Source organism: Aptenodytes patagonicus, chromosome 4 (genome assembly GCF_965638725.1).
Source record: "Aptenodytes patagonicus chromosome 4, bAptPat1.pri.cur, whole genome shotgun sequence".
In the NCBI taxonomy this organism is placed as follows: Eukaryota; Metazoa; Chordata; class Aves; order Sphenisciformes; family Spheniscidae; genus Aptenodytes; species Aptenodytes patagonicus.
Window position 1 is genome coordinate 47,921,732 of NC_134952.1, and position 24,953 is coordinate 47,946,684.

Sequence of the window (24,953 nt, forward strand, 5' to 3'; positions counted from 1 at the left end):
CCACCATACCCACGATTCTGGATATGGCTCCTGTTATCACCGAACTTCAGCAATAAATCCAAGATCCAAAGTTCCTATGTCAGTCCTGAGAAGAACTTTCTTCTGCCTGCCACACAACTCCTGTAAAGAAGTCCTATTTAAATAAGGCTAGGGTTTAACCAGAAGGCACCAACTTTCCATTTAATGCAATGGTCATACCTAGAATTCAGAATGGCACACTAGTCTCAAACTTTTTAACATTCAAGTCAGTGCTGTACTTTAATGACACTGCAGCATAAAATATTTGTTGGTGATCAGAAGTCACTGAATAGATTTCCTGTCAGTTTACATCCCATTATAAGCTGGTCCTCCTCCGCCTTCAGGCACTACCCAGTTAATGTTCTGGCTTGGGTCTTTAATGTCACATGTTTTGCAGTGGACACAGTTCTGAGCATTTATCTGCAGTCTTGATCCTTGTCCTGTTTCCAGAGGAATATATTCATAAACTCCTGCCAAGAGCAAAAGAGAGCTATCACTTCAGTGAACAGTTTCCCCCTGCATGTATGCTCTACTACTTATCAGGAAGCGTAACGAGGGAAGTATATCACCAGTGTAATTCAACTGCCTCCTTCCATGTTTACTAATTAGTTTGTCATGAAAGTACTGTTAATATATATTTTAAGACCTGCACTTGAACCCCCTTCTAGGAGGAGGATTGGGATAGGATGCTTGAAGTAAGTAGTAGGCCAAGTGGATTCTTCCTCAAGTACTTAGTCTTTTGTCTTGCAAAAGCAGCTCAGACACACATTTTTATTACCTACCTGCTGGACAAAATCTTTGTTCCGGTCCATCGAATACAGCCAAATTCCTGCTCACAGGGATGCTGTCATCTTTGAGAGTTAAATGAGCAGGCTGGTCATGTTCGTGGTTTGTACCGCTTAAAGCCACAGACGACAGGAGATCAAAACTGATTTTTCCATCAGGCTTTGGGTATTCGATAGGCGTGCAATCTTTGGCTGGCTTGAGCTGAGCAAAATCTGGTCCTAAATATATTTTTAATAAATAAGTTTCAGTATAGAATTACTGTAATTTGCAGTTACTCAAGAGTAATTTAATTAACTTCCCTTGTCATCAGAATGAAGTCTTTCATAAAAGGTAACCTTTTTCATGAGACAAAAAACCATGCTAAGTAGAATAGTGTTTTAATGTCTTCATTTACATTATATGCTAGGTAATATGACAAAGTCTGCTTCACTGCCTTAATCGATTTCTACACTTTAAGGCCTCACCACTTGACCAGATGTACTCAAGCTTCAACTGAGACCAGAAAAGACTGACATACACATTTAGTATCTTCTTTCAGGAGATACTGAAATTACCTGGATGTTTTAATGTCCATGGTTCCATTCCTCTCAGTAGCCAATAAAATATACCTGTGTAAATCATTCCTCCATACACACCAAGTATGCTATGGCAGGATGGCCGGATGTTTCTAACCGCATACAGCTCTTTCCAGACCCAGGACTTTTTTAGGTTCTCTTCGTATTCTTGCACATCAAGTCCTAGGGCAGTACATTACTTGTTAGGTACCTACAGTACATAAAGACTATCCTTGAAATAAAAAATAATTGCTGAATAAAGGCATTTGTTAGCAATGAAGGCAGCAAAATGAGAATTTCAGAACAGTAAGCTAGGAATATACTAGACAACATATTTCAGCCTCTTGAAGAGATCCGTTTTGTTGGCAGTTATCGGCAGATATCTACTGCTCCTTTGTAGCCTCTATTAAATGACCCACAAGAAGCATTAAATTGCCACAAACCTCAGCAAAATATAAAGATAACCGGCCAGGTGGCTATATTTGGCACCTCTATGGGAAAACAGCTACTCACTCATACCTGTGATCCAAGAGCCAGGTTTCTAATTTTAAAGTTGTCAAGTTCAAAAGCTTTTTCTTTAAAAGTTAGGCAACCACAAACATTCCGATTTCAGTAACTATGACCCAATGGATGATGCCAGTGCTAGAGAACAATTTTTCTCCCTTTGTAATGAGGAAGTTAGAGATACCGTAGACTACAAAGTTTTGATTTAAACTCTTTGATTATATTCTTTGCAAATACTAGACATTGCACACTTGACATGACGCACCTACTGCAGTGTAGTTAAAGCCAAGTCATTATCTTGGGAAAAAAAAAAAGTTTCTTCAAATGAAAATTTTCTGAGAGCTTCCCCTTCCCCATTCTCCATTACTACTGTATAGGAATAGATGTTCTAAAGAATCAGTTTTAAGCCTTGTCTATACATGAAAACATGCTTCAGTCCATATTTTCTGTCTCACATAAGCCTCTGGAAAAAAGCTTGTTACCTATGCACAGAGAAGAAAGTGGGCTGTAATGTTCTACTGTCTTGACAAAACTGTAAACAGCTTATAAAACCTGTCCATAATCAAACGAGTGGCACGCTACCCAGTAAGAGTGTTTATTGTCTCAGATGGGTTCTAAGCATTTTAACCTGTTACACTAGTTGAAGTTTTAATTGTTCAGCATACCCTCTGTGGCAACGTGTATTGCATGTTTCGGCTGAACGAGAGCTCACTAGGACTGAATCACCACTACAGAGAAGAGATTTCTAAAATAATAATCAGGTGGCAGCTGGCTATAGCGTCCATCTCCAGAATGACTGAAATTCTAATTGGGCGCTCTCTCCGTACACTCTTTGTTAACAGATTTAAGGAAACAAGCAAGGCTTAAATGAATCACTACAATGCGGTCAGCATCAGGTGATTACTTCAATGTGCTTGCATTTCATATAATAGGAAATACACGTAGTCTCAAACTGAGAAGACTATAAAATTAAAGACAGAAAGAGAAGACTGAAGGAAAAAAGTATCCTAGCAATTAACAAAACAGTGAAGAGCAAACTTGAAAAGTCTCACCCTGTTTTGCTTACATTTAATCTGTTCCTTCTAATTTTTTTCTCTGATTCTGTAGTAATACTTTTTGAAACATAAAGTGCTGATTTTTAACGTCTTTGTAGGAACGAAATATATACTATTCTTGTTTACTTATACAGGAAGTGTAAGCTTACTTTTCAGATGCTCGTTAGAGGCATATTTTTGTTCTAGCAGTAGGATCAATACTTAAGAATAACTAAGCAAAACTTTCTTAATTTCTTTCTTAAATCATTTAACAGTATAAATAGTAAATAAACAATAGGTATCTTTTTGAACCACCACACTGATTTCATGATTTATTTGCATTCCCAACTAATTCCTTCAGACACATTTAGTTACCGCTAAGCTGTTGGTGGTTCCAACTGAACACAAGGTAATTACAAATCAAAGTACAGTGATCTTACCTATTGTCTTTGACTGAAGATTTTCATTGATTAATTGGCTGAAGATGGCTTCTGAAGCCAACATGCCGCTTTTCATTGCGGTATGTGTCCCTTTGATCTTAGGGACATTCATGAGTCCAGGACTGCAACCAATTAATAATCCACCTGGGAAGGTGAGTTTGGGTATCGACTGAAGAGGAAACAAAGAAAAGTGGTTTGTTTGTTTTTGGTTTTTTTTAAAGTGAAAATAACATTCTGAAAATGAAATTGGCATGAGGCTCGAGTGTCCTTTACATTTTTAGACTTGCATGTGCACTAATACACCAGAGTTGCTCCACTTAATCAGGGAATTTTGGCATAGTAAGCAAATAAGAATACAGACGTCGTACTGGGACTGAGTATAAAATAATGACAACATTTTCCTTATATCCTCTTTCCAGTTGCAACACAGTCTGCAACAAGACTGTGGTATGTCACTCACTGATACTGTTTTCCTCCTTCAAGAACTTAAGTGAATTCTTTAAAAAAAAAAAAAAAAAAAAAAAAAGACATTTGTGTTCCCGTTTTCCACACAGTAAGTTGATCCATCTCATCTAACGGTTTATTACTCAGTGCTTTTTTTCCCCCTGAATCTTTTCTATGAAACTGCACAATGCCCTCCTCGTCCCCCTCCAGGTCCCGCTTATTTTAGAAGTTGGTCAGCAGCCAACAAATATATTTTTGGTGCAAAATCATTGTCTTACTCCCGTTCTGTAAGAAGCATAATGTCATTGAGGACAGTCAACTCGCTTATTAAAGCTGCCTGAAAGAATTCATTTTTTAATAGCCTAAATAATTTGACCCCAAACAAGTAGTTTTATTTCATGAAATATGTCAAAAAAATGTATCCCTTGAAATTCAAGATGATCTGAAACAAACATTTTGTTTCTTCTGCTTGTTCAATTGTTATCTGTTTACTATTCACCCAGGGCTGGCCACTTTTGAATATTCATATAGTTGTCACTAAAAAAAAAGTTGTACTATACATCATTTCCCTTGTGTTTTGGGCAAGTTGTTTAATCACAGACTTAGTGATTTGGTTCGTAGGAAAGGTAGTTTAGGCTGAAAACACAACTACAAGTTTTAACTTACTTTTCAGTGACCAGAAGTCATAAGTTCAGCTATATAACAGTATTTCAAAGGAATTAAGTATGTAGGACGTCCTCCCTTTTCACAAGACCTTTGGCTGAAAACAGTTATTCCGTCATATCTATTAGGATGCAATGATGCAGCACGGACATAAGCATAGAAAAATTTCTCGACTGACTCTGAATTACATAAAAAGATGGTGATCAAGTATTTTTCTTCTGCAACAACTGTTTCGCTTAATAGGTACTTAGTGACCAACATACTGTCAAAGTATAAATGAGATTAGTCATGTAACACAAAAGGTTACACGTACTGCAGCTTCGTTAGTAATTGTCTTTATTAGTACTACGGCACTTGGTGCCTGTTTTCACAGTCAGTTTATCGAGCTGAAGGAACGCATCACGCCAGCATGGCACGAGACCTCCCTGCCCCTGAGATACAGGGTGAAATCCTTTCAACCTTGAGCACCTGAAGAAGCCACCACCCTCTTGGCAGCAAGTAGACAAAACAAGGCTGATTTGGAGGAGGGAAGAAGGGGAGACTCCTGCTCCCTGCAGAGTCCTCCCCTCCCAGCAGACAGGGAACCCCACATTCTCCTCCCCTTAGCTCACCTCAGGGTTGAAAATCTGGTAAGTGAGTCTAACGTTTGACACTTGCATGGGTCATCAATATGAAGGTTATTTTCCCCGAGATTCATAATACACATTGCTCAACAGCAACACCTTTTATTTCTTCCACAAAACTCTTAAATCTTTTAAAAGTTTTTGACAAAACGGAGACAAAACAGAGGGCGCATGGGAATTTCTTAATTTTAGCTGCTTGTTTTTGCAACTTTAATAAACGAAATAATAGCTATGTAGATGTAGTCTATTAAACTCTGTCCCCTCCCTCCACATATCCCAAAAAGCTACAAAATCAGGGAAACATCCAAGAGCGCTCGCTCTCTCTCACACCAACTTAGCATCACTGCATGTTAAAGACTAAAGAACGTGGTCATAAGGTTATCTATAACAGACAAAAAAGTTTAGATTGATGGTAATTTTATACACCTATTTGATGCAATACTGTCACCAAAATGAAAACTGGAGCTACAGAACTACTTACATAAGAAAATATTCCTGGACTCCAGTGATGCAAATGAGTCAGACTGCTACAGTTATTAATCAAAGCAACACATGCAAAAGAAGAGCTAATCTTAAAAATCTTCCTAAATGACTCATCAATAAAGCTTTTTTTTTTACTGAAAGCATGTATTAAAAAAAGCCATTTAAAAATGTGACTTCATGATTAACTAGACAATTCTATCTACAGGAAATAAGAAAAACCCCCAAACACAAGAAACATGCTTTTATATGAGGAACAGTGCAAAGAAAGTGACATTTGTTTTAAATCCAGCAAAGAAGAAAGTCCAAAGATTAGGCAGAGATGAGCAAGAGCTGTAGTCCTACTGCCTGTGTAACAGCACAAACAATGTCTGTAAGTGACTTAAAAAATATCATGTTCTTTCAGCCATATGTTTCAAGCAGTGTAAGGAATATGCAACTGAAGTCACAATCTGGCTACTTCATCAAAGCCAGAAATTCAATAATGACTATCTGTGATAGAGAAACCAGTGCACGGGGTGGAAAGAGAAGCCCCCCTTGCATAAAAGTCTGGATTAAAACATCCTGGCATTTTGTATCTTACCTGTGTCAATAATGGACCGACAAGGGTTTCTGAAATAAGCTAGTAACACAGTCGTGTTACAACGTAATATGACATATTTCCACTTGAGATTACAAAGTAATCAACCCACAGACTGCTTGAACCCACAGGACTCAGTCCCAGGCATCCACACTGGTGTCAAAGCCTAACTCCACAAGACCGTGGCAAGAGTTACGCTGCTGTTGAAATTCTACTTGTATTGCAAGAGCTGCACAAAGCCACATTTATACCAAAGAAGAAAGACAAAGTAGTCAGAGAGCAGAATGGAATGGCCCCACACACAGGCTGCGGATCATGAACACTCAGGCTAGTTTTAAGTTCCAAACTGAAAGGAGCATCTAGAAGATGGATCTGGGAGTCCAGGACACCCAGCCACGTCCCGTGTTTCAGGATTCCCACATGAGAAGCTAACAGGTTGAAAGGACTTTAGCTGTTAAATATAAATTCTAGACTATTTCTCCTGCAAGTTGTTCCAACCCTTTCAACAGACCTTAAGTCCCGATGAACACATTTTTAAAATTTAAGCTTTTAGACTCCTTAAGGGAACAAAATGAACAAGGTATTCCATCTCCCAAGAAAGCAGAAATTCAAAGTTGTGCATGAAAGATACCAAAGGTATCTGTACTTGAGGAGACAAAGACTCATCTGCCAAGCTACGTTAACAATTTCAACACCATCACTGACTTAAGGGTCAGCACTGGAAAGAAGTTCCCTCTGCTAGGATAAACAAGTAATTTGGAAAATACGCTCCCTTCCCCCAACCCCACAAAAACAACAGATGAGTGGTGCTACCCTTTCTTCCCCAGGGTTCCAGGCACAACAAAGAATTATCTGTAGCTTCTTTGCTGCTGAACACATTTGATTGCAATAAACTCTACTTATTTCATTTCGAAAGTAAAGCGACTATGTCAGAAGATTTTTAGTATGACAGACACTAAGTCTAGCAAATCTCAGCAGCCAGTATCTAGCAAGATAACAAGGCTTTTCTGTCCAGCAAAACTTTCAGCCTTATTCATCTTTATTATAGTTCAGTCGTTTCCCAACAGCATGCAACCTGAATCTACAGCACTAAAAACATGGCTATAGAGAACTCAAAGTAAAAAACTTCATGAAAAAGTTACCTGGAAACCACCTTCATTTAACGCTCTGGCACCATAGGCAATCCTTGTTCCACCCTCCAAAGTAGGCTGTACACTAGGATGGTGCTTCCACCTCTGAAACTCCCTAAATGGATTCAAATAGGGATTTTGATAATCTAAACCAACCTTAAAAAAAAAAAAGTACAACATTAATGAAAATAAAGTATGAAATTTCAACAAAAGTTTGAAAAGAAAACAATCACATATTACCACATCAACTCTTTAAATCTATTTTATACTAAACCAACCTCAGGACCTTTCTACTTGGAGAAACTACTGCCAAAAATACATTCTATTAACAGTATAGTAGAAGCAAATCTGAGAATTTGCTGCTATAAGACTGTTTTCTGCCCTACCTGAAACCCAAAGCATGGAAAATATTTAATTGCATTGTAATATAATTTAACTGCATTCTGTCTTTGAAATAAAATAGTGAAATTAAATTAAACATGGTTTAATGGGCAGGATAAGCAAGAAAACTTGTTTTAAATTTGTGTTTCAAAACCTCTTTGCCCTAGAAAAGCTGGAAGAAGAGGTAAACAATTATTTCTAGATAGTTATGCCCTTGTGCTCACATATTTTAAACAGTTCTTCACATAGTTTAGCGGAGTCAATTATCATTTCCAATTAGGTGAGCCATTGTAATAAAGCACAGGGGAGCAATGATGAAAGCAGAAAATGGGGGAAAAAGACTGCCAATTGGCTGGATGCCTAGGATTCTTCTTATGCATTTGAGAATTTGCTCAAAGATATACTCTGCATTTCCCATCTTTAATATACTCCCAAAAGGACTTATGTTGCCAAATCTTCCCTTTTGAGAAAGGGATTATTCCTGGTTCCTGTGAGCTTTATTTGAGATAAGTAACAAAATATATCGTGAGTCAGCAACAAACAGTACCTTGATTTCTCCGCAGCTCACTGCCTTTAGAGCACTGTTTGCATCTACTTTCCTTGCTAGATAAAGTTAATGAACAATTTTCAAAACAAGTGCAAGATAATCCTACTCCAAAAATCAGCTCAGACTGACATAGGCGTAAAGTTCAAAGACAAAAAAGTGCTTGTGTATTCACACAAAAGTTGATTTTCTCCTGTCTGAACTGAAGATAATATGAACATTACTGATTACTATTCTCTGTAAGAATCAGAGCTCTCTACCCTTCTAAAAAACAAACAGCATTTGAATGTCCACTGTCCATATTTACTAATTCCAATATTGGAAATCTGCACAGGACAAGTATGTATGTCTGAGAAAAGCTAACAAGTTTTTTCAATGTTTCTTACAGAACGGTTAGACAAAAATACAGCTTCCCCCCTGCCACGCACTCCGGAATCCTTCTGAAATCTAGGAGACCAAAGGGTCACCTCAATCCCATGCTGCTAAAAGTCCAGATCATGTCCCTGACTCTTACATCTGTGTGTAAAGCACACGCACAGGATAAATAGTGCATGCTTCATTTAGGACTGTAGTTGCTAGAAAAACATTTCCTACCATTGCTCCTTGCACCACCGGCTGGCAGAACAAGAGTCTCTCTAGTGATCTCAACGCTTCTGATAAAGAGGCAGTAAGAAGGAAGAAGCTGCCTGTCCAATTCAGAAAGACAGTTGCTAAAGAGGGCACACGTCAAACAGGGGCGAAAAATGGTAAGAACAAACTGAAGATCTCAGAAATGGAAGGGATGCTGCTTGTGGAACCGTGGAGTGCTGCACTTTATGTGCTTCTCTCATAAAGTGCATATGCACCCAAGGTTGACACACGAATGAGGAAACTGAATTGTACAAAGTGTATGTGATTTAGGTATTTCCTAACTTGCAAAAATTTTGCGAGCAGTTTTGATTAATCATCCGGTTTTGGCTTTACCAAAATTTGTTTGATTTGCAAAAAAGGTATTTGTAAGTTTTCCATTTTGTTCTTAATAAAAGACACTACATTAAAGACAGATTAATGTGACAAATTAACCTTCCCGAATATGAGAATAAATGCACTTAAGAATGAGAAAGCACTGAATTTGGTCCGTCGCAACTCTTGTTTTAATCTTCACATTAAAACAGAGAAAAGAAATTGCATAAAAATGAAGCCCAAACAACAACAAACAAGCATGAAATAAACAACTTCACTTACCACAAATCCAAGAGCAACTAAAGGTTCACCCTCATTTAAGTGATAAAGAAAGGATCCTCCGTATGTACGTCTGTCTAAAGGCCAGCCTACAGTATGTTCTACTCTTCCTGGTTTCCATTTCTTTTCATCAATAGTCCATAACTGAAATGAAGATCACAAAAAAATTACTTTCTATTGCCAAGTAATGGCCTTTCAATAACATAATAAAAGACAAACACACAAGTAAGTATAGAAGAAAATTAATTTACTGCGATGACCAATGCATAAACTCATACAGCAAAATATCAGGTAATAAGCACAAATACTTGTTTTAGATTACCATGTAAGAATTTCCTAATACTTCCCTTTCTTGAAATGTTGCGCATCAGAAAACGTGACTGAGACTCCAGCACTATACCCAAAATTTTAATTCATCCACAAGACCCTTTATATTAGTGACTTTGATAGATACTTCTGCTAAGGAATGCAATGCTTACATTGACTCTTTTCTTTAAAAACTTTATTTTTTCATATGAACCACTGCAATTTCTTCACAAGTTTTTCAAGGTCAGGCTTAACAATATGTCTGAGTTGATCCAAATATTTGCTGTCAAACAGGTTGTCCTCTCTCTGCTCTCTCATCCAGTACTCATCTCTCATGCTCTACTCATCTCCAGTATTCATCTGACCCATGCTGAACTCACAGAAGCATCTTCACGTTTCCACCACTGAGTCAATTTTCTGCTCATTTCACAAAACATCTCTTCACCGTGGAGTTATGTGCCAGGTGCAGTCTAATGACAAGAGGGCAGCTGAGCACCATTAGATCAGCTCAAGCATGGAGAGGGCACATCTACATTCGTGTTCCAGCTTAGATTAAGGAGCACATTGTTGAGCAGGATTCCTGATTCCTCCTGCTTACTGTGCTTTGGTTCACATCGTACAGCAGCCATGGAAGGCATGAACTGGATTCCTTTCACATGAAACTAAACTGTAAGACAGGCTCCAGAAGCCGACCTAAAGCATTCCAGTCATGAAAGGGCACTCAGTCCATGGGCCTAGACCGAAGCTAGTCCGAAGTAAAAATAACCCCGAAACGTGCATAGTGTGGATATCCGCTCATCAGCACCAACTATTTCTCTTTACAGATCCATTCCTATTGGACTGTCCTATTTGCTAAAGCAGATACAGTCTCATCTGGAAGCAAAGGAACTCTACAGTAAAACCCTGCTTTAATGACAACTTAGGTATTAGAAATTGTAACTAATACTACACCATACATTGCAACATTTACAGAGTGGTTATTCTCTGCAGAAGTGTAAACTCATTATTTAACAAGTATTTTGTAGCTGGAAGTACATGCTTAAAGTAATAAATAAAGAATGAGTTATAGTGAAACTCTGAACATATTCTAAATAACACAGTTCTTTTTCATGAGTGATACTTCCCGAGTATAAGATATTTCAAAAAGGAAACCTGATCCTTATCCCAATTTTATAAACCCAGTAAAGGGATTTTTTGGGAAAAAAAGGTCATCCAAAAGGTGTTTCAGAGAGCATGAGTCATCACCTGCAACAGCCCTTTTCTCTCTCTCTCTAATGAATATACAGAAAATCCGTAGAAAGCCTTTCCTTCCCTTCTCAGGTACTAAAAACCCCTACAATTAGGCAGCATGAATCCCTCTCTCATTTAGTAAAAGTGCTGAAAACTGATTTCACAAGTGAATGTAATTTGAAATCAAATTAAGACATTAACAGAGTGGATTCACAGGTACCTCTAGTTATAACACAGATATAAAAGAAGCAGCAGCTGAAACAAAACAGTTACAATATTCAGGGAGCATCTTCTCTGATCAGCTTCAGAATAGCAAAGATTCTGAAGTCTGAAAGCGTTAACTGAAAATCTATCATTCTAATGTCTTACATAAATTAGCCTGAAAGCAAATAGAAACTACCTTATAGCTTCACAGTATTTTCCTTAATTGTTAAAATTATGCAGGTGATACCTCTTTCAGTCCAATGCCATAGCTCTGGGCTTGACATTTCTCCCTTAGATTGTATTTTTTGTACAGCTGTTTGGCTAGATGCCCATGACAACCTTCAGCGAAGACTGTGACTTTAGCATGAAGTTCCAAGCCTCTTTCAAAGGTAGCCTGCAAAAGTAAAGCATTTCATCGGCAGTTAGATCTGTGCCACACCAAACTCATAGCAAGAAACTGGAGGACAATAAAGTGATTTTACACTACTTTGTGGCACTGCCCAGAACCTACAAACCATTGCAAGCTATGGCTCTAGTCCAGTTGTCTTTTCCACCTAACCATGATACACCCCTGGCAAATCTTGTAAGGGGATTCCAGTAGAGCAGCACTACAGTGAAATCGCCATTCGTTACTGAAAAAAAGAATCTCTTCCAGATCGGAGGATACTTAAATCACATCTGCTCGTTCCTATGATGCAAAGGAACCCTGACAGAACAAAGAATCTTAACCTATAACTTCATGCTTTAATTTTTGCTCATGAAGTCACGTTACAATAAAACGTTATCCCCTCCATACACACATGTATGATAGAGGCTAGGCAGACACACCAGATCAGAAAAACCTGCATCACCCCTGTCCCCAAAAGAACCCACTACCTCAGAATAAAGTTACTATAATTACACCAATCTTACATGTTAAAACATGCAGTAAAATTAAACTAACGTTAAGTATCACTATAAAAAAAAATTCTCATCAAAAATTCCAACAATGAGACTGAGGGCAAGATAAGGGGAACCAGCATACTCACGTATGAGCATGTCACCTGCATATGTGAGCGCATTGGACAAGAATATTACTAGATTATATTTGCAGTATGAGGATACAAGATTCTAAATATACATAATCTTGCAGGGAAAAAAAAGAAAAAAAACTTGATTTGAGACAGAAAGCTTAACGTTGAAACAGATAACGAAAACAGTTTTGGATGAACATATCCAGCAGTACCCAATAAAACCATCTCAAGGTAAACCAGCATAGGTCCAGGAGAAGCTTATTGCTTTGGTTTTGAATTGTCTCTCAGGTGAAATCTGCTTGTAACTTACTGCTTGGAAATCTCTGAAAAAAGCTAGCAAGTAAAAATGTTCCCTCTAGTTGGGAATTACCTTTAAACAGGAGTTACAAGATTTTGCCAATTTTTTTGTGTATTCTTTGAATTTCTGATTGCCAACCTGAAAGTGAACTAAGCTTACAAAATACTAAGAGAACTACAGGGACTTATTACTTGATCTAAAGATTAAAAATATATACTGTCCAATTTGAAGTAGATTTATATAAAATAAACCAACTTAGAGCAATGACTTAAAAGTTTGGGAGTATTTTTATTTATTTAACATTAGAATTCTAAGTAAAGAAATTTTTATTATGTTTTTGCTAAAGAATGCATATAAGCTCTTAAACTGACCTCCATTTACTGAAAGCAATCAGAAAAAAAAAATATTAACAATGCTCAAACATTTAAATGGGAAAAATAAGATTCCCAGAAGTAGAATAACAAGTCAGTAGGATCAGAAAGCCAGCAGTAACCATACGACTCCACATTGTAAATATCAGAATTCATGAATTTGAAACATTTCAGTAATGTGACAAAGTTGTATTTCACAGTTAACATCCTTCTCCAGCATCTACACAAGAATAAATGTGCAACTTTTTAATCTGCATTTTTTCCATTGGCATTTTTGTTTGATTGGTGTCGACTGCAAGGTGAAATTCTATTCATTAACCACAGCCTATTTGATTAGGCTCTGTACAAACACATTGAAGATATTCTTGCCTTGAAGTTTATACAAACTACGTTTATTTACCTGAACTTTTACATGCTGGCGGTATTATCAGCTGACCTAACTGACAGTTAAAACACTTGAATACTCAAAAATTTGTTTGCTGTTGTGGCACACTAATTACGTGCATTAAAGAAGTTAACAGACACATTCTTCCAGAATAAACGGGGGAAAAAAAAAATCTAGGCTTTGAGGATGCTTTAAAAAAAAAAAAATTAAATCATAGTTCCTCCCCACTTTGAAACCAAACCAACCCAACCCCCAATTAATCTTTATTACCGCAGCAAGTTGCGCGCATCACTTCCACCTCCTACTGGAGAAAACCCATACCTGAAAATAAGCGACTGTCTACCCCCTGCAGGGGACAGACAATATTACACTGAGAAAATGTGTCACTTTTCCCTGCCACCCCTTCCTCCTTCATTGGCTGTATTCTCTTAAAACAAGAACGAGTCTTTTCTTCTCATCCCCTGCCTTAAATGGGAAAACAGCCCACACTTTTATGTGAAAGTAAATAGCTCTTTGAAACCCTACGTAACTAGTAAGAAACCTTATAAAAGAAAGTAAATCTTAAGAAAAAACTTGCACCCGTAATTTCTTTAGCCAAATAATTCTGTGTGAAAGTTGTTCTGAGTTATTCTGAGGTGCCAAATTCTCCCTATGTATTGCACAGGGAAGCAACACGCTTACCGCAGGTTCTGGGTTCCACTAAAAATCAAAGTCCGACACTTAGGGCAGAGAGTCACCCTCTGGATACAGAGATGTGACCAACCAGCAAAAAGGTACAGAGCTTCAGTCTGTACCTTGCCCCAACAAGGTAGACAGGCTGTCAACAAATGCGACTGCAGTTGTACATACCAAAGAAAACAAATCAGCCAGAAGCACACTCTTACATGTTGCTAGTTATCAGCTGGACAACAGCTTTCTGTTTCACCTTCGCACCTTTCTTCCAGGAGTTCCTGGAATTCCTTCCTTTGTTTCCTGCTTTCACATATGCCAAGACACCCTTACAGTATTTCCTTCAAGTCACCCTCAAACAAACCTTCCTTCTGCGAAGGCTTTTTCTGCTAATCTCAGAAGTAGTTTACAACGTTCTGAGACCAGAACTTTCACAGGTAATTGATCCATTTTATATACAGAGAGGGAAGACAGGTACTGAATTTTACACTTTTTCTTAGGCTGCAGCAAGACTACTGATGGCAGTAGAAGCAGATATATCACAATTTCCATAATGAGACCCCTAGTGATGGGTAAGAAAGCTACTTACTTTAGGCGCTCCATCCTTTTGAATGCCTACATCATTAGTTGCTATCCCTTTCACGCTACCATCTTCATGAAAAAGAACCTTTGGAAATATTTAAACAAACAAACAAACAAACATACATTTTAATGATCTGTCATTTCAATCCATTCATAAAAAGTTCTAAAGCAGAACTTCTAAGCACTACGTTTTTAACGGTCAAACTTGAAGATTATGTATATATTAACATACTGTATGATCCACTTGCACTTTGCTGGATCTGGGCCAGGGAATTTAGGCACTGAAACAGGGTTTTCACAATACACTTCTTTTAAGACGAATGTTGTGAATGTACAAATAAACTGGGAGTCGAGTGAAGGGGGTTCCAGAAACGCTTTTCATATACACACTGATGTCATTATTACCTCAGCTGCTGCGTAGCCTGGATAAACCTCAACACCCAAAGCTTCTGCTTGTTCACCGAGCCAACTCACAAGGTGGCCCAGACGTACTATGTAATTTCCATGATTAACCATTGGAAGTCCTAGGCAAGAAAGATACACACACACACAAAACATAGAACACTAAGCAAAATAACAGAAGTTGTATACATCAGATGTCATATCTTCTTCTACAACTACTGTCTTCACAGTAATGCCATGTATTATTACAGCCATCACCTACAGGGTCCCTATCACTGGAAGCTATTACATTCTATATACACTTGCTGTACTACATTGAATCAAATCGTTTCAATCATTGAAAAGTTGAAAAAGATACTGAGAAAGATGACTTTTTATCATCTCACCAAACTTTACCTGGAAGAATTGGCACTGGAATTCTAGATTTCTTTGTTAAAATGCCAAACTTGTCTTCAGTTACAGGAGTATTAAGTGGAGCCTGCATAAAAAAAGAAAATAGAAACAGTACTGAGAGTTATGTTTTTCTAGCCAATCCAACAAATACAACAACAAATCAAACAATCGAACTGGCAGTCAATTAAAGGTTTAATAAAGCACTTCTATAGGGAAGCATCGTAAGAGAGAACATAAAGTACCTTATGAGGCAGTCATCAGGCAAGAAGTAACACAACTATTGAGGTAAAAAATCTGGAACAGGGCCTTGCCAATAACTTCTACAGTTTGTACGCAGGCTTCTACTACATCAATATTCTAGAGGTTTCTAAAGCAGGCAGCTCAACTTGCATGTTTAGCCCATTAAGATGAAACAACTAGTCAACGGCCCACTTCTTGCAGCTCCCAGGTGACAGCAGGCAGCCGGCTGTAAGTCAGACGGCTGTTCTGGCAGAGATGGCAGCTCATCTCTTGCTATCCTCCCTCCTAAAAGCATCTTAGGCCTCCGTAACGCCACTATGTCTGCACAAAAATCACTGTACTATGCACCATTTCCTGAGACTATGAAGAACTATCATACAGATGCAACAAGTCTGACATTGCTAAGAATCGACCATCTTACTGCTTGTGCACGGGAGCTGGATTCTGTCCATATGCAGTAAGTGTAGTGCATCCCAGGATGCGCCAGACATACTGCATAGATGCAGTAAGACTACTATATAAAAGAGCAAAGGCCACAGCATATCTGTGTAGACATAAAAGTTTAGCATTGTCGAACTAAAGGAAACAGAGTAAAAAGAAGGTAGGGGGGTTTTGTTTTGTTAGATCAACATATCTTAAAAATGGTACTAAGTACCAAGGTACTAAGTCATACCAGAATGAGTCAGATAGGGAGTTCATTACAAGCCAACGATTAATTTCAGTGTTTATATGCTCATACATACCCCTCGCTCCTTCCAGTCCGGAAAGAGTTCTTGTAAGGACCTTGGCTCAAGACAAGCACCAGACAGTGTATGCGCACCAATCTGAGAAGCCTTTTCCACCAGACAAACACGTATTTCTTTGCTATGCTCCGCGGCTAACTGTTTGAGTCGAATAGCTGCAGAAAGACCCGCAGGGCCTGCTCCAACAATGACAACATCAGCTTCCTCTGCAAATCTTTCCATGTTTACCCCTATAATAGAAAAAAAGATAGAGGGATAAATCAATCTTCAATTTCCCCCAGTCTCTCTCTCACTAAACCTTGCTCTGTAATACTGGCTATCGCAGTAGTATTACCATGCATAAAAGGAGGCTAAATATTTAACAGAATCCCCACTTCAGTACTTGGAAGAGTACAGAAGGATATTAGCACCCCAATGTAAAATTAGCTCTTTTTAAGTTGTAAGGAGACATACCATAAAAACATATACTCAATCTCTATGCACCACGAGTAAGTATCACCTTAGAATGTTAAACTTAAGAGCGCAGCTGGCTAGCTGTATCAAAGACACTCAGTGAAACTCCAGGTAAGGGAGAAAGAAAAGAAAAAAGACCCTTATTCAGAACAAGTTACTTTATTTTACACTAATTAATCAGTATCTTTTCTGGAATTGAAGCCATTAAAATGCTGAATGAAGAGACTGGAATGCCCAGAGATATATATTAATCTTATTTTCTCACAAACTCTCATGGTAAGAACAACTGAAAAAATCCAACAGATACATACCTGACAGAATTAAATCTTGTTGTGATAGTCACTAAAGCAAAAGCTGCTTATATATTTTCTTTAAATAACTAGGATCAAGTTTAATCTGATCCCATTTTATAGCACTAAAGACATTCATTGTGAGATAGCAACCACAAAATTTCATTTGGAATATTAGTACTGTATTTAAGAGTACAGAATTTCTGTAAAAAGAAAAAACCAGCAACACATTTCAGTATCTTTAAAGCTAAGCAATAATAATAATAAAGCAGCTTTTAAAGAATGCGTTTTTTCGCCTACCTTCCCATCGTTTGTCTTTGTCCCGAGGATGAATTGTATAATGCGTAGTTATGCGAGGCACAGAGGCAGTAGATGCACATCTTGCGATGTGCAGTGATGGAAGGCAGTCTCTCTTTATCAACTTTAGAGCATGAAAGCACTGACGTGCTGCAAAAACAAGAAACAAATTTGTCAAATCAGTCGTTTTCCAAATTTTTCGACTTTTCAGAGACCCAAGTGGCACAACAAATATGACAGCTCCCCCCACAAAGGCTACCAGGTGATGTGAAGGTGAGGAACCATAAACACAGATTTTTAAATTTTCAAGTTAGGAATGCGCTGTATAATTTTATATCGGGGGGGGAGGGGGGGGGAAGTGAAGAGCTTCCCCTTTAAGCATTCTTCACATAATACCACTCAATACACTCGCCAGCCATTTCTGACAGCTGACATAAGGTAACATGCGTGTACACAGGTGAAACACATTTTAAGTTCCTAGTTCAGTTTGAACTTCAAAAGATTTATTTCAGACTTCATTAAAAGTGACCAAACAACTGTAGAGATAGGACATGCAAGTTCATCCCTTCTGACATCTCAACACACGTTGAGACACACATTTTGGGCTGATACTAGACAATTCATCTAAAGTAAACGTCATGGTCTACGATAAAAGCTCAGACTTAAACGCAAGCATACTTTAGCCAAAGCTAGGAACAGTAGATACAGTTAATCGTTACCTTTGCTGCAGATACGTTAATTGTTGCAAGAACAAATTAGAATTTCTTTTTAAGCAAATGGACCAAATGAAAGTTTAAAATGATCAAAACAGGACTCTGTTCAGAAGGCCTATTACATGTTGCATTCTTGTTCTGATTTTCCTCTTTCACAAAAAAAAATTATGAAGATGTGTGCAATTCGTACTCAGAAAACTAGTGTGGTTAGCACCAAAACTAGTTACTGTTAAAAGATCCGTGAACTAATACACCTTGACAGGTATTTTTCCTTCCTTTAAGGATTCCCCTTCTTAAAGTAGAGTATTTCTGCAAAACTACGTAGGTAAAATCACCAACATCCTATGACCGAAATGTTTTGTTGAGAACGGCGATTGGCAAGGCCAGCGCAAATATCCTCCGTCGTAACTCTGCACAGTGACAGGCAGGACACTGGTCTCTATATGGAAGGTAGTAAGTATTATCTAAGTTGGTTTCTTAACAGCAATTTTGTACTTAACTGACATAACATAAAAGCTATTATCATACCATCTCATGACTCTTAATTACCCTTTATCTGCAAGCAGGCAGGATCTGAGAACAAGCAATGTATTTTACAAGCATGGTAACAACTACACCTACACATTAAAACATGACACCTCAACTTAATTTTTGAGATATTTTTATTTGAGCAGAACTGATGGTACTACGAATTACACAATATAGTTAAGAAAATATCAATTACTTCACACACACGCAGAAGAAGTGAAATTCAGCTCAGGATATGTCTGGTAATTGCCAAGGTAGGTCCAAACCCTGAAGGGGCAGATTCTTCCCAGCGAGTGAACTGAACTTGTGCCACCACGCTACTGAGAGCTTACAGCCGTGGTAACGTGATGGGAAGCGTTTGCACCAAGGGTTGCAAGCAACCCCTAAGAAGAAACTTTACTCTTCCGCAGCTCTTTAGTAACCGCTGTCGGGATGCTGTCTCTACAATTACTCCGCCAGTAAGGGCACGCATGCAATTGCTTTATTTTATCCTTTAAAACAGGTAACACCTAATATCACTCAAAAAAAAGGTACGCTTCTTACGCACCACGTTACAGATCGAACACGTTAACAACCCGCGGTTCCGACGCGGCCAGCGCTCACGGACAGCTCTGCCCTCCCCTTCAGGAGCGCCTTCGGACGGAGAGAGGCCGCTGGGGCAGGGGGAGCCACGGCCGTCCCACCGCCGACACCCACAGCTGCCGCCCCCCGCCCGCAGGAGCCGCCGCCGCCGGCCCCGCTCCCGGCCCAGCGGCCGCCCCGCCGCCCGGACACCCGGGCGCGCCCCAGCCGCGACCTTTGCCCTCCTTCCGCGCCGCGCCAGCCGCCGGTCCCGCCCCGTCCCGTCCCGCCGAGCGGCGGCCGCCCCAGCCCCGTCCCCTCGGGACGGTCAGCCGCCCCCGGAGCGAGCCGGCGCGTTACCTCGGCTGGAGGACGGGCAGCGAGAGAGCAGCATGGCGGCGGCCCGCGACCCACCTCGGCGCCCTCCGCTCCCCGCGGCCGCCCTGCGCACGCCCCCCGCCGGCCCTCGGCCACGCCGCGCCTGCGCGCTCGGCCGCCGGCGAGAGGGCGCCGGTCCCGCCCCGTCCCGGCGGCAGGACTGCAGCTCCCAGAGCTCCCGGCGGCAAGGCCCGTCCCGGCTTCCCTCGCGGGACAACGGCCCGAGCCGGTGCGAGCCGATTCCCTCGCCTGAGATCGCGAGGGGAGGCGCTCGGCGGAAGCGGGGCGGTGGGGTGGGGTGGGGTGAGCCCCCCGCGCGCCGGCCGGCGCCGCGAGGCACTGCGGCAGGAAAGACTACCGCTCCCGGCGCGCGGCGCGACGCCCGCGGGCCCAGCCCGCGCTCCTCGCGGGAGGGCGGTGACGCACCCGCCCCCCGCCAGTGCATGCCGGGATGCCGGGGGCGGGGCTCGGCTCGGGATGGGCGGGGCGGGGCGGTGTCGGTGAGCGGAGCGGGACATGGCCGAGGCGGGGCCGCTGCCGCCCGCGGCGGTGCCCGAGGGCTCGCCCGGCGCGGGGCCCCGGAGGATCCGCGGCGGGAGCGAGGGGTCGCGGCCGCCGGAGCTGCCGGCCGGCGGCACGCGGGAGCTGCTGGAGGAGGTGGAGATGCAGATCGGCGACGTGAGTGCCGGCGCGGCGGGCGGGCGGGCGGGGGTCCCCTCGCGGAGGGCGCCCCCTCGCGGGGCCGGGCGGGCGTCGGCGACCCCCAACCTCTCTGCCGTTGCTCCAGGCCGCCTTCTCGCTGGCGAAGATCCTGGAGGCGACGTCGGCCGTGTCGGCCCAGGTGGAGGAGCTCGCCACCAAGTGCTCGGAGAACGCCCGGTTCCTCAGAACATGGCGGGACCTGCTGAGGGAGGGGTACGAGTCCCTGAAGCCCAGCGGCTGACCCTGCCCCCGCGGCGGCTCGGCCGGGTCGCGCTGAGCTGCCCGCTTGTGTCGGACTGGAGTGCGGGGGTTTTTAAACCACCGTTTTTAGGGAGTTCACGTGGATTTTTGTTTTCCCTCAGCAGCTCCCCGTGAGCCCGCGGTTCTTTCAGAAATACTTGGTGACTTGTATGGACGTCGCGTGTAAGTCACCGAGCAAAATAGCTTTGTTTAGGGAATCGGTTGTGATTTTTAGACTCTTCTGTTGCAGCTCAAGCGATCTCGTAAATGAAATGCTCTCCCTTTTTTTTTTTCCCCCTTGTTAATGTGGTGGATGCAAGGTTCGCATGTGTGGTACGTCCAGAGCTCATTACTGGCGAGGAAGTGGTGTCCTGCAAGGACGTATTGTCAGCCCTTCTTTTCAAGAGCTGTCACCAGCGGAAACCCTGCCAACTCCAGAGAAACTTGCCGAACTAACTTCAGTCTTTCTCTATGCACACTTTTTCTTCGTGTTGAGGATGGGATAATATGGCAAGCCCCGTATCCCAAACCTTACTATTTTTAGCAGCGTTGCAATATATTTCTATAAAGCTGCAGACTTTTTGCAAGATGTTTGATTACTGCAAACAATTTTACACTGTCTTTTGTTGTAATAAAGTGCCTTGTGATGGACCATATACCTCTGCATGATAGAAGTTTAACAAACAAACAGCATTGTTTTATACTGATAGGATGGATTATTTTGAACTATAAGTAAAAGCTTCCATCAGTTAGAAAAGAATCTGTGAAATGCATTATCCCATGTCCCGGGAGGCACATCAGACCTTTTTCAGCATTTGGTCCTATTTTATATCTTTGCCTTAAGCAGTTACTGTTTAGTTAGTCTAGACCTTATTGTTAACAGAACCTTTTGGTCTGAAAGATCGCTAATGTGTAGTAAATAGCTGTACTGAAACTCCTGTATCTTTACCAGAGCAATGTGAAAAAAAGTAATGCTGAAATGCAGTGGGAGGCTGCAGGAGAACGTGGTTGTACCATGATTTATTAGTCAGCCTTACTTTTACCGGTAGAAGGACTTTTTAAAAGGCAAACTGTAGTTTTCTTATCGAAACAATAAAGATGTACAAAAAATTCTGAAATAACGAATATTCTTGTGTTACTCATAGAAACAAAGATGACATTGAATGTATCCATAATCGACTTAAGTGAAAAACAGAAGTAATGCTAAGGACAGATATCCTTGCATATCTCATCAAAAGCAGTTACAGTCATTGAGAAGGCTTGCCCCTCAGAGTACACAAGTTCTATTAAATTGAGTTCTAATTGCCCCAGTTAAAGGCAATCCACGTGGCAGGATTTCACTTAACTGTTTTTAAGGCTGCAACCCAAAATGTTGCTAAGCAACTTGGAAAAGTCATCGTTTTGTTCAGCAGATAATCTTTTATTTCAATAAAACATACAGTAGTGGAAACAAGATGCTTAACAATCTTCGATTTCAAGGTAATCCGAAGTTCTGTAAACAGTTGAAGTGCGAGTCACACTTTTTTTTAATTCTACTTCTTACGCCGTTAAGAAGTTAAGTGCAAACATTGGAAGTATCTTTTAACTTCATTTTAAAAACTTCAAATCATCAATGCAAAAGAAGCATTTCTTTTACCTTTGTGGGCTTCTAGGCCACCGGACTGTGAGCACAGTGCTGTAAGAACTAGGGAAATCGTAGTAATTCAGAATGGAAAAAATTCTTTTCAGTAAGTATATGCGAAGGAACTGCCTCTAGAGGGTTCAGCTGGGATAATTTTATTTTTTTTTTTTACCCTTGTAACACTGGGAAGTAAAATAGTGCCCCAAAAAGTGCTGAATGGCTGTGCTCCTTAAATTATTTTAACTGTAATGCATTCAATCAGAAGCACAAGGTGATTAAAATGTAGACGTCATGACACCTGTTAGGACCGATAGTCTTCTATTTGGCCATCTCCCATTATTCCATGTACAGAGATAGCCATCTTAAGACTGAAATTTGTTGAAGTCTGCAAGCTGTGGGGAGCTGCTTATGGTAGCCCATTAAGAAACAGTGAGGAAAAGAGCAGCATCAAGATGTTGGGATATTGAGACCTGTCTTTCCAGGGAATGATGCTCTTCTGAAGGGGGAAACTTCCACCAGCTATAGCTGGGGGACGCTCACTTGAGAAAAAAACTGAGGGAAAAAACTTCCCCTCCCATCCCCCCCCAGTTCTGTTTCTGCCTTCATTAGAACGATCATTACAGTTTCAGGATTGTCTTTACATGAGTGAAATAGTTGGTAAATTTTTAAAAGGAATAAAATTTTCATTTCTTTGGCTTTGACAAATGTAATAAACTGATCTAATTATGTAATTTAAATGTTTTTCTTAGGGCTGTTGCTCCCTAAAGTTTTTAAGAGGTGATGCAGCCTAAATAGAGCCAGTCAGATATTTTGAGGAGAAAAAAAAATTCTTAATGAGGAAACCAATCAACTCTTAAAAAAAATTCAGCTGTTGAAATGGAGAATTTAAAAAAAAAAAGTTTAATGATAATAGCCTTTTTTTTCTCCAAGATGGATGATTTTGAAACATTCTGCTTTCAAGGTGAGATGTTTTAAATGACAATTCTTTTTTTTTCCACACTCCTGGCTTCTGGAAGGAAAAAACCAAACAACTGACTTCTCATTCAGATCTAGGATGAGTTGTCAAAACGTCAGGTCCTGTTGTGAGATGGTAAAATGGTGGTTGTGTCTGTTCTACCTGCAAACAGACACGCTGCTCCCGCTTCTTCCTGCTTTGGTTCACATGAGCCCAGGTGTCATACCTCCCTCATTTTTCCTCATTGCTGTAAAGCAGTTAAGCCCACAGATGCGAAGCGAACAGCACGGATGTCACCGTGAAGATTCAGAATGTATTTACGTGTATGAATTTAGTCTTGTTGACTGTGTAGTCACCGAAGCGTCAGAGGAGTCTGTACAAAGCACAGGCTTCGTTAGCTTTGGCGTGATTTCGTGCATTGGCCACATCTCTACCCAAATGAATGATGGACCGTATGTTTTCTGACTGCCTTTACCTCTTTTGGATCTTCTTTGTCTGTAGTTATACCAAACCTGATGAATCATCTCTTTGAAAGGTCGTGTAGTCAAAGTGTAGAGAAGAGGATTCAAAGCACTGTTTATTGGCAGTATAAAAATCACCACCCAAGAAGTTATCGTACCTTAGGGAGGGAAAAAGAAAGGAAGCTGTAATATGCATTCCAGTGTTCGTACCCGTTAATTCATGCAAGCACTTGCTGCCTGGCGAGAGGGGCGGTCACGCGCTCCTAGGCTGAGTTCATGTCACAACAGGTACTTTTCTTTTTCTTCTCACTATTAGGCTTGCACTGCCCTCTTACCTCCCTCTGTTTCCAGGACTCCCTGCAAAACCTGACGTTTTTTACTCTCCCAGTAGTTCCGTTTAGCCCTCTTACTTTTCTGTACCATAGCTCCCTATTTGCCCTGGCACACTTCTTGTTCTGGCTGACCCCCATTTTTGTCTCTGCTTTACTCCCTATCTCTTCCTGTGATCTCTGTTCCCCATCCTTTTCCCATGACTAGTGACATCCAATCCTGAGGATGTCCCTGATGGCCTGTCCTCCCATGAAACAACATCCTCCAAGTCCCTCTGTCCCCTCAGAGGCTGGTTTTCTCCTCCGCACCAGTTCTTCTCCATTCTTCTCCCCACAAAGGGCATTGTATACATCCTCCTTATTTCCTGCTTGCCCTGTTGGTAAGAGTTTCCGTGTTCACACCGTCTTCCTTTCTGAAGGTTTCCTGTTCTCCTGCCTATATCAAGGTCTGTGTGCGTTTTTCCAGCACCCCCTTCTCATCCTTACCGTTTGGGAGATAAGTCAGCTTGTTACCTGAGGGGCGGGCGGAGAAGGGACAGGATTAAAGTGCTGAGAGATGTTAGCGGGTGCACTCCACTGCATTGTTTGATTTATAAAACAATTATAGAACTGTTCCAAGCGGTACAAAAAGCTTAATTCACTCTCCCTTTCCCCCCCTCTCTGGCTTTACGACTGTGTTGCAATATCAATATGTTCCTATTGATGCCCATAACATTGTCTACAGTTTTGGAAACATGCAGATGCTTAGTTCAAAAGCTGTCATAGCATATCCTCAAAGAAAAAGAAATGCTGTCAAACGGGGTTTAAAACTTCTATAAACTTAGACAACTGTGTGATGTCTTTAATTTTATGAAATGAGTAATTACTGTTTAGTCTGGTTTATCTAATGCAGAACATTCATTTGCTGAACCCAAGACCACCCTGCCGTTCAGCAAGATTTCTTCAAGGTTTCTTGACTCAGAATACATCTGCTTCTACTTTTCACAGTATTTTCTTTAAAACTTCTCAGGTGGTTTGACAACTTCACGAAGAAGCATTTTAGAAGATTTAAAATAACTGAAAATATTTGACATAATCAATGTAATTTTCAGACACTTGAAGCGCAAGTCAGAACTTTGAAAAGGTAACTCCCAACACTCCTGGTCAGCACATAAGACACAATGCTCTGAGCTAAAATGTTTTCTCGC

At 40.8% G+C, this 24,953-nt stretch overlaps 3 protein-coding genes across 5 annotated transcripts in view; 1 reads left to right on the top strand and 2 right to left on the bottom strand.

Moving 5' to 3' along the window:
- Positions 1-230: 230 nt before the first annotated feature.
- On the bottom strand, positions 231-19,527 carry ETFDH (electron transfer flavoprotein dehydrogenase). Of its 2 annotated transcripts, none has more exons than XM_076336606.1 (13): positions 19,441-19,527; positions 17,282-17,428; positions 16,239-16,468; positions 15,259-15,340; positions 14,866-14,984; positions 14,468-14,545; positions 11,390-11,536; positions 9,406-9,546; positions 7,269-7,412; positions 3,337-3,505; positions 1,359-1,541; positions 801-1,022; positions 231-488 (listed from the first exon to the last, which is right to left on the bottom strand). In XM_076336606.1, exons 1-13 carry the CDS (start codon positions 19,472-19,474, stop codon positions 325-327), a joined length of 1,860 nt encoding a protein of 619 aa, XP_076192721.1. In that variant the 5' UTR covers positions 19,475-19,527; the 3' UTR covers positions 231-324. The 2 variants fall into 2 exon arrangements, with proteins under 2 accessions (XP_076192721.1, XP_076192722.1); XM_076336607.1 differs by having other exon boundaries at positions 19,495-19,511.
- Positions 19,528-19,953: 426 nt separating this feature from the next.
- Positions 19,954-21,560, top strand: C4H4orf46 (chromosome 4 C4orf46 homolog). 2 transcript variants are annotated; one of them, XR_012995181.1, is made up of 3 exons: positions 19,975-20,136; positions 20,246-20,583; positions 20,721-21,558. XR_012995181.1 is itself a non-coding variant. In XM_076336609.1 (2 exons), the coding sequence occupies exons 1-2, from the start codon at positions 19,975-19,977 to the stop codon at positions 20,399-20,401; spliced, it is 318 nt and encodes a 105-aa protein (XP_076192724.1). In that variant the 5' UTR covers positions 19,954-19,974; the 3' UTR covers positions 20,402-21,560. The 2 variants fall into 2 exon arrangements, 1 of the variants encoding a protein (XP_076192724.1); XM_076336609.1 differs by having other exon boundaries at positions 19,954-20,136; positions 20,246-21,560.
- A 1,287-nt stretch (positions 21,561-22,847) lies between these two features.
- Positions 22,848-24,953, bottom strand: part of RXFP1 (relaxin family peptide receptor 1) — a 57,961-nt gene continuing 55,855 nt past the window's right edge. Inside the window, exon 18 of the mRNA XM_076336610.1 lies at positions 22,848-23,595. Coding sequence (XP_076192725.1) covers positions 23,294-23,595 — 302 coding nt within the window. The 3' untranslated portion in view covers positions 22,848-23,293. The remainder of the gene's footprint in view (positions 23,596-24,953) is intronic.

Bases quoted from the DNA above. Each gene is read 5' to 3' on its own strand.
- ETFDH (XM_076336606.1), bottom strand. From the start codon at position 19,474: ATGCTGCTCTCTCGCTGCCCGTCCTCCAGCCGAG. The intron at 16,469-17,281 runs GTAGGCGAAAAA...TTTCTATTATAG, and splicing joins CAAAGACAAACGATGGGAAG to GGGTAAACATGGAAAGATTT. The intron at 14,546-14,865 runs GTAATAATGACA...ATATTTCCAAAG, and splicing joins CAGGCTACGCAGCAGCTGAG to GTTCTTTTTCATGAAGATGG.
- C4H4orf46 (XM_076336609.1), top strand. From the start codon at position 19,975: ATGGCCGAGGCGGGGCCGCTGCCGCCCGCGGCGGTGCCCGAGGGCTCG. The intron at 20,137-20,245 runs GTGAGTGCCGGC...CCGTTGCTCCAG, and splicing joins TGGAGATGCAGATCGGCGAC to GCCGCCTTCTCGCTGGCGAA.